We start from the raw sequence: 16,256 nt of genomic DNA, 5'->3' as shown, positions 1-16,256 counted from the left end.
TCTAGCATCGTAGTTTGAAATTTTTAACAGAACACTCCATGATAATTCGGCGAGAATCGAATCGCGAATGATAGGGCGAAGTAGATTGGACCAAGATACGGATGATTTCACCGTTATTTACGCGATACGGACACTGTCGATATTTTCTTTTTAATGACAGCATTCGGACGAATACCTCTATTCGTTGTTCTCCGGATAAACATTCGAAGGATTCGTATCTTCATACAGTTATCAAGGCTGAAACGAATGATATAAAAATTCTTAGATCGAGTAATAAGCTGATTCGCTCGTTCGTCTCGGTAATGAATCTCGGCAACGGTATCTCGCAGCCCTAAACGTGTTACGTTCGAAAATTTTAGAATTAGTAACGATGATGTCAAACGAGTGGAGCGATGCGGAAGTGGCGAACGAGGCCACGCGGAGTAGGAGGAGGAAGACCGAGGTTTCTTTCACCGCGATTTTCGATCGAAGGCCAAGGTTAACTGGAAAAACGGAGCGAGTCAGAAGACGCGAACTAGAAACGATGCACGAGCGACCGAATTCGATGCACAAAAGCGTCAACCATCCTGAATGGCACGCAGACCGTAGAAGACGAGAGAAAGTATACGCGTGGTTCGATGCGCGATTCCGTGGCTTCCGTCACGGAGGCAAAGAGAAAGACTCACGACCCGACACGCGTACGAAGACTATTAATTCGGTTCCCTTTATGGCGAACGTTGGAACGATTCCATAATGATGCGGTTCTGTTTGGAGAAATTAAATTTTACCGGGCAACGAGACGGACGAAGATATTTTGGTAATGATCGGACAAACGAAAATAATTAGGAAATACGAGATTACAAACGGAATCTTAGCGAGATACGTTATACCTCCAGAGCGATACATTACGACATGGCTGTGCTCCCTCTCTTTCTCTCTATCTCTCTCTACCTCTCTCACTTGGAAAGTATACGTATAATTTTTCTACATCTAAAAATACTTATAATTTATATTATTCGTATATTACTATTGCTCGATAATTTCTTCCGACCAAAGGTTACGAGTACAACTTTTATCAGCTAATTACGAGCTTATTGGTTTCGTACCACTTTGAAAAACTTTCTATTATTTCTGACGGTTTGGGATGGCTTTCGACAGATATGTAGGTACACTCTTTAGTTAACATACCGCACTTTCGGTATAGTCCTAAATCGATGGAATAGGCCCAAGTGTATTTTAGTGACTTTAATAAAGAATTAAATAAATCAAAATATTTTCCCCTCGCTATGTATTAAAAGCTTTTTTGTGTTCGTAATTCGCGATAGCCGAGCCTCGACATTCCGAAGCTCTTCTCGTATTTCTTTCCTCTCATCTCGTATCTCTCTATCTCTCATATATCGCGGAATAAATTTTTTTAAGATACGATTCACACGCTCAGAGATTAGATGGAAGGAGAATAAACGAAAATGGAAAAGAGCCGCAGATAGATTAGCGAACAAAATGAAAAAAGGTGATCGCGTGATCTAGATGGAGAAGCGCAGCGGAGAAGACCGGGAACGTAAACCAGGGAACAAACGGTACGGGGTCAGGACGTGATTTTCGAAGCTAGGATCGAAAGGAGGCGCCTCTCGCCACGTTTGGTTTTCACTCTCGGCACTCGGTGCTCGAGTCAGTGCCGCCGGTGCTGTGTTTTCTCGCTGCCATTTGCCGGCACACGTTCGTCGTGTACGCGAATCGTCGAGCGTTTTAAACTTTTCCGCGTACACAAGCTCGGAAGCTTGCTCGAGAAAGCTGGTGGTGTCACGAAAAAGTGCAACAAGTAGAACAAGGACGAACAAAAGTGGTCGTATAAAATATCCGGGCAATCGATATCGACGAAATGGTTTAAAACGGTTCAAAAGTTATTTACAATAGTGGTCGCTACTTGTAATAGTGAATGTTAAAAACTTTAAATTTATAGCAATTGGAATGTCGTGATTGAACGTTATTCGAATACCTAATATATGGAAAAGAAAGGAACGAAGATATTATACTTTCCACAGTGGCAAATATGTTTTAACGAAACAAAGAAAAAAGGGAACACCGTAAATTTATTTGTCCGCAAATTCAATCCAATTACGATAACCGGTATGATAAATGACACGTTCGCGTCTGTTAACGAAGAGTTATTTAAACAATTTGCTTTTAATTAGAAGTAATTTTATATTTCTGCTTATTAGCAACCTCTGTATAATTTAATATTCCGTTCGTTATTCGAATACATATTCATATGATTTTCTAACTGATAATTATTTGGCGCGCGCAATTTTTTTTATCCGTTTCATGATCGCTACAATTATGGAAACTAGTATAGACTACTACAATTAAATTTCGTAAATTCTAGATAATTTGACGTGCGTGGAAGTTTCGAGCGCCACATCAGTCTCGCCGAATAGACGTGGTTCTCACGAGGTGGAATTAAGTGGAAATGGCAATAGGATTAACTACTTTGCTAGGTACTGCATCGGTCCTCGGATTCAGCTTGATTCCTCTCCTAGCGATTGGCTTGTCCGTATTTCGGTACAACCAAGCGGATCCAGAATCTCATCCGACCGATACCCGCCAGGTATTCTTCAAATGTTAATATACGTATACCATACAAAACGCTTTCGTAGGATCATAAATGCACGCGAGTGACGCAAAGAGAGTTCGTTGTTGTACGTCGGTTATAAAACTGTTCCCTTCGGTTCCATTATTTTCATCGATATGTTCGTTAAGCAGAAATCCATAGTCGTCGTTACCGACAGTCGGCAAAACAGACACATAGATCTTTAACCTGAGTCGAATCGCTTTCGATTCACCGTTTCTAACAACTTCCAAAAGTTCCAAGATATCGCTTTTCAAATCGATCAAGTATCGTACGAACGTTGCTTGCATACGATTAACTTATGCTTTTCGTTTCAGCTTCTACGAATGTACGATTTCATAGTGGTCGGTGGAGGAAGCGCGGGTGCGGTGATAGCGTCGAGATTGTCAGAGGTGTCGAATTGGACCGTGTTGCTCGTGGAAGCGGGCGGTGACGAAAATGAAATTTCGGACGTTCCCGTATTGGCTGGGTATACCCAGCTCTCGGAAATGGATTGGAAATACCAAAGTTCGCCACCGACCGTTTCGGCTTATTGCCTCGCCATGATCGGCGATAGATGCAACTGGCCACGTGGAAAGGTGCTTGGTGGCAGCAGCGTGTTGAACGCCATGGTTTATGTCCGGGGTAATCGGTAATTCAGGATCGATTAATCGAATCTTTGATTTATTTTTCAAACGTGGATAACGTAGTTCGATACTGGTGGATTTTCTAAACGGGCTTAAATATAACAAGTATATATGTAGACAGGATTAACAGAGAGATACTTTAATTTCGTTTGTTATCGCGCCCCGCGTTTTCCGTTATCTTTCGCCATAACGATCTTAATTATTTCAGCCGTGATTACGACAATTGGGCTAGTCTGGGCAACGTCGGCTGGAGTTACGACGAGGTTCTGCCGTACTTCCTGAAATCCGAGGACAACCGCAATCCCTACCTCGCAAGGACGCCCTATCATGCCATGGGTGGTTACCTGACTGTGCAAGAATCACCGTGGAGAACACCGTTATCGATCGCGTTTTTGCAAGCTGGTCAGGAGCTTGGCTATGAGAATCGCGACATAAACGGCGCGCATCAGACCGGTTTCATGTTAACCCAGTCAACGATACGTCGAGGCAGTCGTTGCTCCACCGCGAAAGCGTTCCTCAGACCGGTGAAGAACAGGCAGAATCTCCATATAGCGATGAACTCTCAAGCGTTAAGGGTGGTGTTCAACGACGACAAGAGAGCCACCGGTATCGAGATCCTTAGGGATGGTCGTCAGCAAGTAATACGAGTCAGACGGGAGATCGTTTTATCGGCCGGCACGATCAACTCGGCCCAACTGCTGATGTTATCCGGAATCGGGCCTAGAGAACACTTGGCGGAGTTCGATATACCCGTGATATCGGATTTGAGAGTCGGCGACAATCTTCAGGACCATGTGGGTCTTGGTGGACTGACGTTCATAGTCAACGAACCAATCAGCCTCAAGAAGGACCGTTTTCAAACCATGCCCGTGATGATGGAGTACGTTCTAAACGAAAGGGGTCCAATGACCGATCCCGGAGTAGAAGGATTGGCCTTCGTCAACACCAGATACGCGGACAAATCGGACGACTATCCCGATATTCAGTTCCATTTCGCCCCAAGTTCTATCAATTCCGACGGTGGAGATCAGATTAAGAAGATCTTAGGTCTGCGAGATAGAGTGTACAATACCATGTACAAACCGCTGACTCACGCTGAAACCTGGTCCATTCTGCCGCTTCTACTGAGACCCAGAAGTTCCGGCTGGGTGCGCTTAAAGAGCAAGAATCCATTAGTCTATCCAGATATTAATCCGAATTATTTCACGCACAAAGAGGACATGGACGTTCTTGTCGATGGCATAAGGATCGCGTTACAGTTATCCAACACGACGGCCTTTCAGAGATTCGGTTCCAGGCCACACACTATCCGTATGCCTGGATGCCACAGGTATCTATTCGACACTTACGATTATTGGGAATGCGCGATTCGACATTTCACTTTTACGATTTATCATCCCACCGGAACCTGCAAAATGGGTCCAAAGAGCGACTCTACGGCTGTTGTGGATCCGAGATTAAGAGTGTACGGGGTGAAAGGGTTGAGAGTGGCGGACGCGTCGATCATGCCCACGATCGTCAGTGGAAATCCGAACGCTCCTACTATTATGATCGGTGAAAAGGCAAGCGATATTATCAAGGAGGACTGGATGTACAAAAGAGAACGATACGTGGGAAGGTGATCAACGATCCTTTGAAACGATTTCCGTTGTTTAAAATGCTTAGAATGTGAAAACGCAATTAACGGAGTAACGCTTCTTCGCGAAAAAACATGACTCTTACCTTTTTCTCCCAGCTCGGTTTGCTGGAAACTCGGCGATACTCGCCTCCAAACGCGTAAGAAAGCGCTAAACGCATGTATTTTTCACAACGACTTAACTTTCAAGAACGATTTGCGGGAAAACTTATAACGAAAGTCACCAATGATACCAAACCGTTACACCTGTACCTCATCTCCAAGAGATATAATTACTCTCAGGTATACCAAACAAACGTACCTTGGTACCTAACAAAATAGCTTTATACCTTTCCTTTATCAGTACTATTTATCGGAAAATCTTTATTTATTTCGTATTAATATAATCAATTTGTAAATATATTCTCTATTCGGAAAGAATAATTTAAACGTGCCATTTCTCACAGAAATACAGACGTTCGACGAGAGCGACAATCCTCGTATAATAATACGATTATATTAGGGATAATTAGTTACCTATAAAAATATCGGAATTATGTATATAAAAGGCGGTAGATTAGAAAAAGCTAGATTACAAAATTAATAAATACAGGATACTTTATGTATGTAAATAAAACAAACATAGTTTTTTATATTATTATTTATATATTATGTTATTTAAGATAAAGAACTGCGATATAAAAATATCACATTATGCAAGAATTTTATGTATAAAAGAACAGAGACTTGCGTGTATCTATATAACAGAACATATATATATACTTCCCATTTATATCGCTTTATTTATATCATATCACCTATGGAATGTAAATAAAGCTCTGTATTTTAAGTCGTTTCTTAACCGCTATCATCGTTCTAACCTAACTCACGCTGTGTCTCGCATCAGCGAGCAAGGACAATGATCTCTGTTCGAATTTGAAATGAAAAGCAAGAAAATCACACGAATCGCATCAATCATAACTTTAGAAATTTTAGTCGATCAATTTTATTTGTATGTGGCCTATCTATACACATCGATCGAATCTTCTCGCGTCATCTCGTCGATCTATCTAGTGATTTTTGTCTTTATCCAATTGCTCTCACGGAGGATACCTGGATCGCGAGACGAGAGCGTGTAAGACGAACTCGGAAGAACGTGGATCGTGGGCGAACTTTCGTTTCACGAGCGAATCGCTTTACGTAACCAGGTTCCGTGCCAAAAGTTTCGTTGTAGGATACGAATTCTCCCGTTGCTTTCTGCATCGCGTTTCCGCTTCCTAGTTTCCTAGCGCGCGTTGAATTAGGCAGAATCTTCGTTATTTTTATGCGGATCTCGCTCGTCGTTACGCTAAATGAACAACTTGCAATTAACCTCTTGTTGCTTTACCATTTGCTTTAAAACGCACGCACTCGTTCGGGCTACGCTACAACTCTATGTACTCGAACCCACCCAGAGATAAACAGTCTGTATAATTCAATTTGACGACCGTACTCCGAATACTCTCGCGTTGATGATGATACTCGTTTAAAATTCCCATTCAAAATAACGTTCATAGTCCACCTTCTTTCTTCCGCCCTACTACCGTGCCTATGTATCATTAGCTCAACTAGGATAATCGTTTCCGAAGAAAGGGCTCATAAACCGAAAAGACAAATCGAGTAAATCGGTTCGCAAGTTTTCGTGTTTGCCACAATTGCACGCAACGAGGACCAACCGAGCACGAGTAAACAAAAATTTCAATTGTTGAAATACAGAAATTTTAGGGCAACATTTTGATACATATAGCAGTTGGTTAAAAATGATTTACCGAAAAAGGATCGATCGAGTAGTGGTTTTTAACCAATGTTTCCTGGAATATTACCATTCCGCGGAATTAAATGTTCCATTTTTGTGAAAGAATTATTTTAGCTACAATTTTTACCGATATAACGTTTTCTTTCTCATTTGTATCTTTTTTTTTTGCTGTTACATAATCTGTCAACTATAAATTTTAAGAGAAACTACGATTACGTACGTCTTCGTTGTTTGTTTCACGACCTTAAGATTAGCGATTTCGGTGCGCTACCAATTTTCCTTATAATTTCGAAAGTGTTCCGTAACTTCGAAAAGGTTGAGAGCAACTGATCGATGAGAGAGGCTTCGCGTGCGCGCCAATTTCTTTCCTACGAAGAGACTGTGATACGATGAAACCAACTATGACAGAAATTAATCGCGATCTTTATTCAAGCCTCTATCGAATCCTGACGTTTCCCCGCGAAACTCAATCAACGGCAACGCGTCAACCATACTCAATTTTTCTTTTGTTTATACTTAATATCAGCTTCACAAATTTCTACTAAAAGCATACCTAATAACATTCAATTTTGTACCTCGAACATCCATTTTGTACATCCATTGCGAATAAGGAAAGGATTTCATGCTATGGAAAATTCAGTCGATGCGACTTTGCGTTTACGTTCCGGAGTTTCTTACTTTCACCGAGCCATCTTAAATTTGCGTGTGCAAACACTGATATATCCTCGATCTAAACGAATCTCGTTTAGATCCGGTAATAATAGCAGACTCGTAGCGCAACAATACGATTCAAACTACGTTAGATTTCCCTATCTCAATGATCGTGAAATCGTTTCTTCTTGCTTTATTCGCGGACGGTTCGCGTCTGTTTTACGATTTTGTATCCCGTATATCTCGATTCACCGAGGTTTCACTGCAAGTAGACCGTTCCGAAAGAAGTTGAAGATGGAAAGCAACGATAGACACCGTTAGGGCGTACCGAAGTACATCGTAATAGACGAATTAGGTTTTTTAAAATGTGATATATACCTATGTGTTTCAGTATAGACTATGACAATTGTCTTTATACGTACGTGTTATTTTACATACATAGCCATAGCGTCAAACACGCTCGTACATAGTTTCGTTTATTTCTAGTAATTGATTTCAGACAACCGTTATTTACTCATAGTCATCTAACGAAACAATAGAACTCGTTGAACAATCATTGGAATTCGATAGATATTATTATTTTATCTTATCTCATAATTATTATTTTATCCGTAGCATAAATCAATATCGATACGTTCACGATCAAGAGATACGTCGCTTTTGCATTTCGCTTTAAACTATTAAACTTATTATAATTACAGAGGGTTGGTAGCCGCGACCTAATATCTAGTTATTTTAAAGCTGCTGACATCTTCGAATCGTCATATTTTAATCTTGTTCCCATTTCACCAAGCAAAAAGAATTTGTAATATTCTAAGGGAACATTTAGCATAGAATCCAATCTAGGAAATATATATACCGATAAGACTGTCAAGAATGATAAGACGATCAGAAATGGCCGAAGAAACGTAATAGGATTAAAACTCGTAATTGGACAAAAGAACGAGAGCGAGGTATCTCGTCGATTGGCTCTAACGCAGCGGTGGTATATATCGGAAAGAAACATCGTCGATAGCTTAGAAAACGCCTCAACCGTTTAAAATCCTTTGGCCTTGACATTTGACCATAGAGATAAAAAAACGGATACAGGGCAAAACTCGCGAATTTTACAAATTCTAAGGTACATCGTGCGAAGAAAGGTGAAGACAGTGAAAGTCGTGCCGTGATCGGTCGTGTTACGTTTGCAACGGGGCGTGAGTTCATTCGTATTTTCGATTCACGTCGGTACAAGGTACGGGGATATTTTACAGGGGATATAACTATAATAAAAGAAAGCAGTTATGACAGGAGCGAAGCCGCTTAAAGCTAGACACGACGAGTCTCCTGAACGCTTTCTTAGACTCCCACTTTCTTAAGCGGCATCGGACGATGGCGTAATTAGGACGATGGTGGCCCCGTTGGGTAGAAATGTCTGTTGAACTACCAAAGATAGCATCGAATATTCACCTTGAAGAATTTAAATTGTCTAGGAATTACCTAATTTTTTGTTTCGTCAGGAAGCTCTTTCGAAATCTTGTTTACCGTTTCTGGTCATTCATAAATTAACTTTAACACAGTAGTGTGGCAAGCGAAGTAATATGTATAATTAATTTGGATAAATATTTATCAGATGGAAATATTAGTGTATGGAAATATTAGATAGTGTTTACGACTCGAACGTTACTATTACAACTTTCTTTTTGCGAGTCAAAGAGGAATGAATTAATTCCAAATGCGTTAATAAATTACTAGGTGTTATGGAAAGAGGCCCAAAGAAAATATCATGATTTCTCCCATTTCCTTTTCGTCGATTACGACTCGCTACTATCGTAAACCCCGCTCGCTCGCTCGCTCGCGATATCTCTCGTCTGTTCCTTACGAACACGAGTAAGCTTGAAATACGCCAGATTTAAAAAAAAGGAAACGAAAAGTGGAATCGCGCGTGCGTAACGCAGTAATTGATAATTGATCGCTTACGCGTAATACTCGCGTACCATTAGAAAGTAACGCGTGTTTTTACGGAGCCTCCGTAACACGGTGCAACGTCCACGTTATCGAGGCGATATCAACTACAACCGGAAACGAGTTAGTTCGGTGCAAGTTCTATCGCACCTGACGACACATTGCCAATTTCACGCGCGAATTAAATGGAAACCTCGAATAAAAGCGATTTTTAAGTTACGCTGTTCCATAACTTTCAAACAGCTAACGTGTTTCTTGTGCTCAACGTTACATCTTCCTCTGACGAAACTCTGTGTCTACTAAAAATGATCGCCAGAGGTTACAGAATCATACTTTGCTGTTAATTAAATTTTGCTGTTCTGGTTAAAATATGCAACAGACCTTTGCTCGAGATTTCCATACGATTCGTCGATATTCGCAAATATATGACCCAATACTTATGTTATAATCGAGAGAATCGATGAAAAACGTGATACAAGTTTTTTTTCAAAAACGAGGTAAGTACAGTAAACGACATGATCGGGGTTATTAAACATAGCGAAATTTTCCAATTAACAAATTGCAGTCCTTTTTTCCTTCTAATAACTGCGTAATCAAAATTTAACGAACCACAAAACGTTTAAAATACGCCAGTCTGATCGATTCTTTAACAAACAGTCCCAAGTCCATCTGTTCTCGTTTCTTTTCCTAAACTGCACAAAATCAACTCACAATACACATAACATACACGTGTAACACTTTAACGAAAACCAAATATTTAAGAAATATTTAGTAGCCAACGACGGCAACAAGTTTATTGGAAAATTCAAACTCGTCGAATGGAAAACAGTGGGTCGATCGAATCCGGCAAGACTGACACACGTTTCGAAAAATAATTCAAGTACTGAGTCTTACGCGAGTGAGGGTAGACCAATCACGAAATAATCTTGAATACGATTGGTCATAGGGCGGTGAAAGTTAGGTGAAGGGAAGTTGGAAAAGCACGTACAGAGATACCTATTGGAACGAAAATTGATTTAAAATTCCAGGTAAGGTACATGTAATAATGGTCAAGGTTGTGAATTTTAGGACGCCGATAACGGTACAGTGTCCATTTTCATGTTACAGGGGATGTTCACCGAACCATCTCTTTCGATCGCTATTTTAGACGCTTTATATTGGAGCAGTTATTTTAAAACGACGAGTGTAAAAGAAATATCTTTTACATATACACTGACGCTCGTAAGCGTGCGTGAATTTTGGTCACTTTGTATCAAACATATACGAATTAACTAATTAATGAAGAACATTATCTACCATTGTCTTACGTGACCAGCAAATATACGTTACATGAAATATAAATTGTTTATTTGAAATCTTATCGATAATACGATAAAATTAAGTACACGGTTCGTCAATATGTTAACTGGTGTTAAATATTATTGTCACAATCGATCACGATACTTTCTATCAATTTGGATGAATGTTTTTTAACGTTTCTGCCACTTGACAACTAAATGAGCCGAAAATAAGAAATAACTTTTGTAAGACTAGGTTTTATCGTGTTATAATACTGTATGACAGCTGTGATAAAGAATAAAAACATTTCGAGTCTTTCTATTTGTAACTTTGCAAGTAAATTATATTTTGAAGTAAACAAGAGTCGACAAACTTGTAAACGATAATATACTTGATAACTTCAGTCTCGTGCGGGCAGCATGGAAATAAATTTTTCTTGTTTCATGCGTGGCGTTTTACCTGTCGCTTTACTGATAAGATTGGTGGTGCGCAATCGTTGTTATTCTAGCGCTAATTTGCGTAACGTTTTAACGAATAGCTTCAAATTACGAACTGTCTACGATAAGAAGCACTTTGCGTAACCTGTCTGTGGCCGATGTGCCTGAAAAATTGTCGTGTATCGCGATTTTAAAAAATGAGTCGAATATCGATCGAGCTTGATACGTAATCACGCGTGTGAGTTATTACACGCGTGCCAAGAAGTTACCGCACGAATGTAATAGAACCGGATGTAATCGACGCTAGGAAACAGGATCGAGTCGAGGGACGATGTAGACGTCGACCAGCCGGCCGTTCTGTACTTTGCTATATTTCCAGACCGTTGACCCGATCCCGCGCACGACAACAGATTATCAACGCGCGATTTAACTTTTTCGGTTAATTACATTCCACCGGGCGATCATCGCGTCTCAGAAAAACGGACGGTCCTTCGTTTCAGCAGGAGCTTTACATCGTTCTCAGAGATCGAACGAATTTTAGACGCATTTTCGGATGATCTATCGGCGTACTGGTTCCGAGAAGAAAACTCGTACCATAATTGAAACGATTTCTTAATTGTACTTGACTACAAGCGTACAAACGACGTGTCCTAGAAACGGCTGTGTCGTCGTTCTTACGCGACTTTTAGCAAGGATTTAGGTTTAGGTGAAGGGAAAGAACACCGGGGAAACAAACGAATTAAGCTTTCGGGAACTCTTCTTTCTTCTTTTCTGTTGAAATTTGTTTTACATGTTTGAAATATCAGAACGCGTAATGGCCACGTATTAAACGAGTCAGAACGAAAAATGTTTACTTCTTGCAGTCCGGTCTTTGTAATTCGCACGAGTGCTTGTCGTTACAGTGACGTTTAAGATAAATCGGTTGACACGAGGAAACGTGTTTGAACGACGAACTGGGTTGTTCGACAGAACTTTCTTTCTCTTACTCGAAATTCGTAGGCAGCTCGTCACCGATAGTATTGCAAACTCTAGTCGTGATGGAAATCACGTAGCGATGTCAGATGTTTCACAACACGACACACATTAATTTTCTCGTAAATATACGATCCGAATGTATTAATTCTCGCAATAATTATGTAAAAAAAATAGTTGACCACTCCCACGGTAATTGAATAAATCTTATTTCATCATGCGGAATAATGCAAATGTAATAAAAACAGCTTTAAGGTAGAAATCAAAAACATTGGAATATTACTAAATACGTATTAAGTTTAAGAGTAGATGCTATCCCCAATAAATTTAAGCTATTTCCATAGATAGAACGCGTATCCCAGGAAGAGATACTCTCTCGAAACTTTGATCAACAGATCGTACTAAAATCAAAACGTAGAAGACATTGGCCGAAAGAAAGGCGCGTGTCCGAAAGGAAGCGGCAGGAACTCTTACGGATGTAACGTAAAGCGTGCGTACGGAAGGTAATGGCAACCTAGCGTAAGCACCAGCTGTTACCACATTGTTAAGGGGGTGGGGAGATAGGTGCGCGTAGGTAACCACAGGAAGAGAATACTTTCACTGCCAAACGTACGGTTGGGAGCCTTCGAGAAGGACGAGAAATCCCAGGCATCGGTTAGTCAGACGGATAAGGACGGTGAGAGTAAAACGATCAGGGAGCGTAGTATCGGCACAGTGCTCTATCGTTTTCCCGAGATACTTACCCGTCATTTTACCATCGTTTCAAAACTGGTGAACCATCTGCATCGATCGATCCTGCCGAAAATCGCGCGTCCTCGCGATCGTTCCTGCGTTCATCGTCTAATTCCACCGAGAAGAAAGTAGTTTCGTTCCATTTGGTTCGCGATTCGAAATTACGGATCCGCGATACCGATCGATACCATCTATGTAAACGATCCAAATAAAGAGGAAGTCGATTCGAAGGATTTAATGGAAAACCGACAGACTTCATGGGGAGAGAAGCTTCGTAAACATCGTGACGAAGGTAAGCGATTCGGAAAAGCGTTCGGTTTCTGTTCGGAGATATATTGGCACATGCTCCTCCGACATCACGGGAGAATTCTCCCGGAGAAAGTTCTAAGGACTGCCTGTTAGATAATCCAGGGTCGTGGAAGGAACTTTACAAAGTATAGGAAATATAGAAACCTCTTACGTAGATATATATTATACGAAACATTTTGAAATTTCATTAGCACTGTAACGAGACACGACCGTCCCATCGCTACATTGGAAGCATGTGCAAAATATTTGAACAGTCAATTATTTGCCATAGTAATAAAGCGCGATATTTAGTGAAAGCATTTTTAGCGCTAATTATACGTTTAAGACTATCATTTATGCTGTATACTAATTTTTCACTAACAATAAGCGTGTATTCGCAATAAATCTCTTGCAACTTCTGCATACATTTTTTAAACACGATAGTCGCGTCTTGTTACAGCGCTAACCAGATTTTAAAGATATATGCGTAAGGATATTTCGTAGGATGCACATGATATATGTGGCCAGAAAAATTTTCTGTGGTAAGCGTTCGAATACTTTTGTGAATCACTGCAAGACGAATCGGTGTATTCGATTCGATTCGAATCGATGGTTACGATCAATCTACCGACGTTGAAACGATATAAGGTGAGACGCGAGGATTATTCCCGTTCTATTTGGAAATATAGTGCGAAAGATTGATACGGAAATTATCCGAATCGGGAGCGACATTTCAGATATTTCGCGAGAAAGCAAAGTAACGTTGATACAGACTATTAGACAGAATTATAACAGACTTGTGTAACTATAGGTTATGCATAGTAAAATTTTCGCTATTTTGTCTAACACGAGTAATATATATTCATTCGTCAGAAAATATACAGAGTTTCGAATCTTTAATATTTCTGTCGTTTCTAGCAACCCGATTGTCACTGGCCACGAAAGAAGTAGTAGCCGATTTTACGAGTTTTGACAAACACAAAAGATACCATCAAATTGTCCAGCAGACGATTTCCCCGTCAACTAAGCATAAGCGAAATCAGGTTTTTTCCGAGTGTTCGTTTGCAATAGAGTTTGCGATTCTTATTTGTAAAACGAACGTTCTGGTTAACAATCTTTCATTTCCATGGGACAAGTGAAAGATGTATAAAATATGGAAAAATAATACAATGTTAATCTTGTCATTTTGAATGTATTGAAAAACAACCGCGCGAACATCTGCAGATTATAATAAAATCGAAGAGTGTGATTGATTTAAAAATCGACTACACGCAATAATAGTCTCATTAAATATCGTGCACGCCAAGAATCGGAGTAATATTCATAGCAGGCAGCACAGATCAAGGCTGTGGAACGGTGACATAGATCTTTACGCTCAGATTATCTATAGATTTTTATGTTATTCGCTACTGGCATTGCCATGTGGTGGTATCTAATTGCGTTTCATGAGCGAATCTTTCATATGCGAGTCCTTTCCTATTGCAAAACACGATCCGTTTATCTAAAGTCGTTACTATTTCATTCTGTTTCCCATTATTTTAATTTATTTTAATAACAAATAACTCGAACAAAATTATCGAAAATATCGATATAATACGATATAAGAGTATGCGATTCGAGTAAATTCGATTTAGTGGATAATAAAAGATAAAGTGAAAAGAAAATAGAGAATAAGAGAAATTTAAGATTACGAAAACTAAAATATCAATTATAAAAGATTCGATACTAAAACTAGCGAGAAGGGAATAAAATAATAAAATAGGTTACAACTTATTTCGTCATTTGTGAGTTTCTAAACAAACGATGAGTATTACATCTGTCTTTTCGCTGTAAACATCTAACATAAGACCGGTTTTACGATATTACGCAGTCTTATGCTACGCGATAAAATTCATACAAAACCCAGATTAGATCCGACCGGATTTCCACAGATCAATGTTAGTGCGTTTAGAAAAAGAAGAAAAGACAAAAAAATAGACTACACCGCACCGCTATAAATCATTTTATTCAAATATTTCGCCAAAAAAAATACAAAATATAGAATAAATTAATATAAAAAATAATAAACTTAATATATATAAATATATAAATTAACGAGAAAGATAGAAAATACAATATAATTTCCTGGTGCACCTTTTTAAATACCTCAGCTTACGTAACTCTTTCGTGCTCATCACGAAGACACACAGCTCAAATTCTTGTTTTAAATACATCTCACAGATCTAACACTCCTGCTTAAGATATCAAGAAATTCCAAAAAAGGAAGAAATAGAAGAAATAAAAAAAAAAAAAGAAATAGAAAAAAGGAAGAAATTCAAACAAACTACATACATTGACGTTACTCATGCTCGATTATCTTATACACTTTCTTTCGCCGTTGAAAGTCATTTAAAGAAAGAAAGTCGCAAGTGGTTACGCAATAATTCTGTAAAATTTTCTCATTGAATCGAGAATGTTTCGTGATGTCTCTCTAATGAAAACAATTTTAATATCATCATACTTATCATTACTATTACTATCGTTATCGTTATTACCGAGTATGTCCCTTTTTTTTTAAAAGAAACAGCGAAACATTACACTCGTCTCGAACGAAATAATCCACGCAATGAGAGACGTGAACGCGTGTTCCAAGTTTCGACGGATCTCTCCTTTACGTCGCTCAAAGAAAAACTAATTTACGCTGAACTCACGTGGTTGGGCGTTCGATGATCAAGCAGTCGGCGAAACTCTTACCTGAAACAAGAAAGCAGGGTCGTGTACAGGATACGTATCGTCGTTGAAAATGTTAAACGAGTAGTCGATTTGTAGTCGTTAAACGTCAATTTCTAATCACGTTTGTCGGCAGAAATAACGTCTCTATTATAATGGTAACTGGTCGAGTTTAATGTCCCTGATATATAATAATGTATATTCGCTAATTTTCATAAACGTGTCGAAGAAAAAGTTTTAAAACTTCGTTAACGCTATAGCGAAACACGACGAGTACGTTGATAAACCTTGATTGATTCAACCAAATAAGCGAATATATTTTGTATGTGACAAAAGTAGTACGTCGTATAATATTTCTGTAATAGGTACTTATTGCATGTGCATATATACATATACACGTGTGTATATATGTCTGTCTTATTTTATTTTCCTCTTACCAGTAGCATTGTACATTGCAATTCCTCTTTTCGTATGCAAATGAGATTTCAACTACAACGCGTTCGAGAAAACAAGTTACTTGACATTATTCATGACGTTATTTATGATCGTCTTGAGATAAAAAATGAATTTAATTATTCCCAAGTATCGCGAGCAACGAACAAATATC

The 16,256-nt window shown here is 39.2% G+C and overlaps 3 protein-coding genes across 11 annotated transcripts in view; 2 read left to right on the top strand and 1 right to left on the bottom strand.

The window, feature by feature from the left end:
* LOC126917676 (flotillin-2) overlaps positions 1 to 16,256 on the bottom strand; it is an 87,622-nt gene that overhangs the window by 61,293 nt on the left and 10,073 nt on the right. The window lies entirely within an intron of this gene.
* Positions 1,644 to 5,663, top strand: LOC126917666 (glucose dehydrogenase [FAD, quinone]). Its single transcript, XM_050724814.1, has 4 exons — positions 1,644 to 2,106; positions 2,363 to 2,584; positions 2,923 to 3,236; positions 3,440 to 5,663. The coding sequence occupies exons 2-4, from the start codon at positions 2,447 to 2,449 to the stop codon at positions 4,851 to 4,853; spliced, it is 1,866 nt and encodes a 621-aa protein (XP_050580771.1). The 5' UTR covers positions 1,644 to 2,106; positions 2,363 to 2,446; the 3' UTR covers positions 4,854 to 5,663.
* LOC126917663 (glucose dehydrogenase [FAD, quinone]) overlaps positions 12,556 to 16,256 on the top strand; it is a 199,052-nt gene continuing 195,351 nt past the window's right edge. For all 9 annotated transcript variants that reach the window (XM_050724812.1, XM_050724811.1, XM_050724810.1 and 6 more), the window contains exon 1: positions 12,556 to 12,944. The gene's annotated coding sequence lies outside the window, so the exon portion shown is untranslated. The remainder of the gene's footprint in view (positions 12,945 to 16,256) is intronic.

The sequence above is a fragment of the Bombus affinis genome, chromosome 6 (assembly GCF_024516045.1).
Source record: "Bombus affinis isolate iyBomAffi1 chromosome 6, iyBomAffi1.2, whole genome shotgun sequence".
NCBI lineage: Eukaryota > Metazoa > Arthropoda > Insecta > Hymenoptera > Apidae > Bombus > Bombus affinis.
This window is presented reverse-complemented; position numbering and strand designations above follow the sequence as displayed.

Excerpts from the sequence above, each read along its gene's own strand:
- LOC126917666 (XM_050724814.1), top strand. The coding sequence starts at position 2,447 with ATGGCAATAGGATTAACTACTTTGCTAGGTACTGCATCGGTCCTCGGA. Across the intron at positions 2,585-2,922 it reads ATCCGACCGATACCCGCCAG|CTTCTACGAATGTACGATTT; the intron begins GTATTCTTCAAA and ends TTTTCGTTTCAG. Across the intron at positions 3,237-3,439 it reads GTTTATGTCCGGGGTAATCG|CCGTGATTACGACAATTGGG; the intron begins GTAATTCAGGAT and ends TAATTATTTCAG.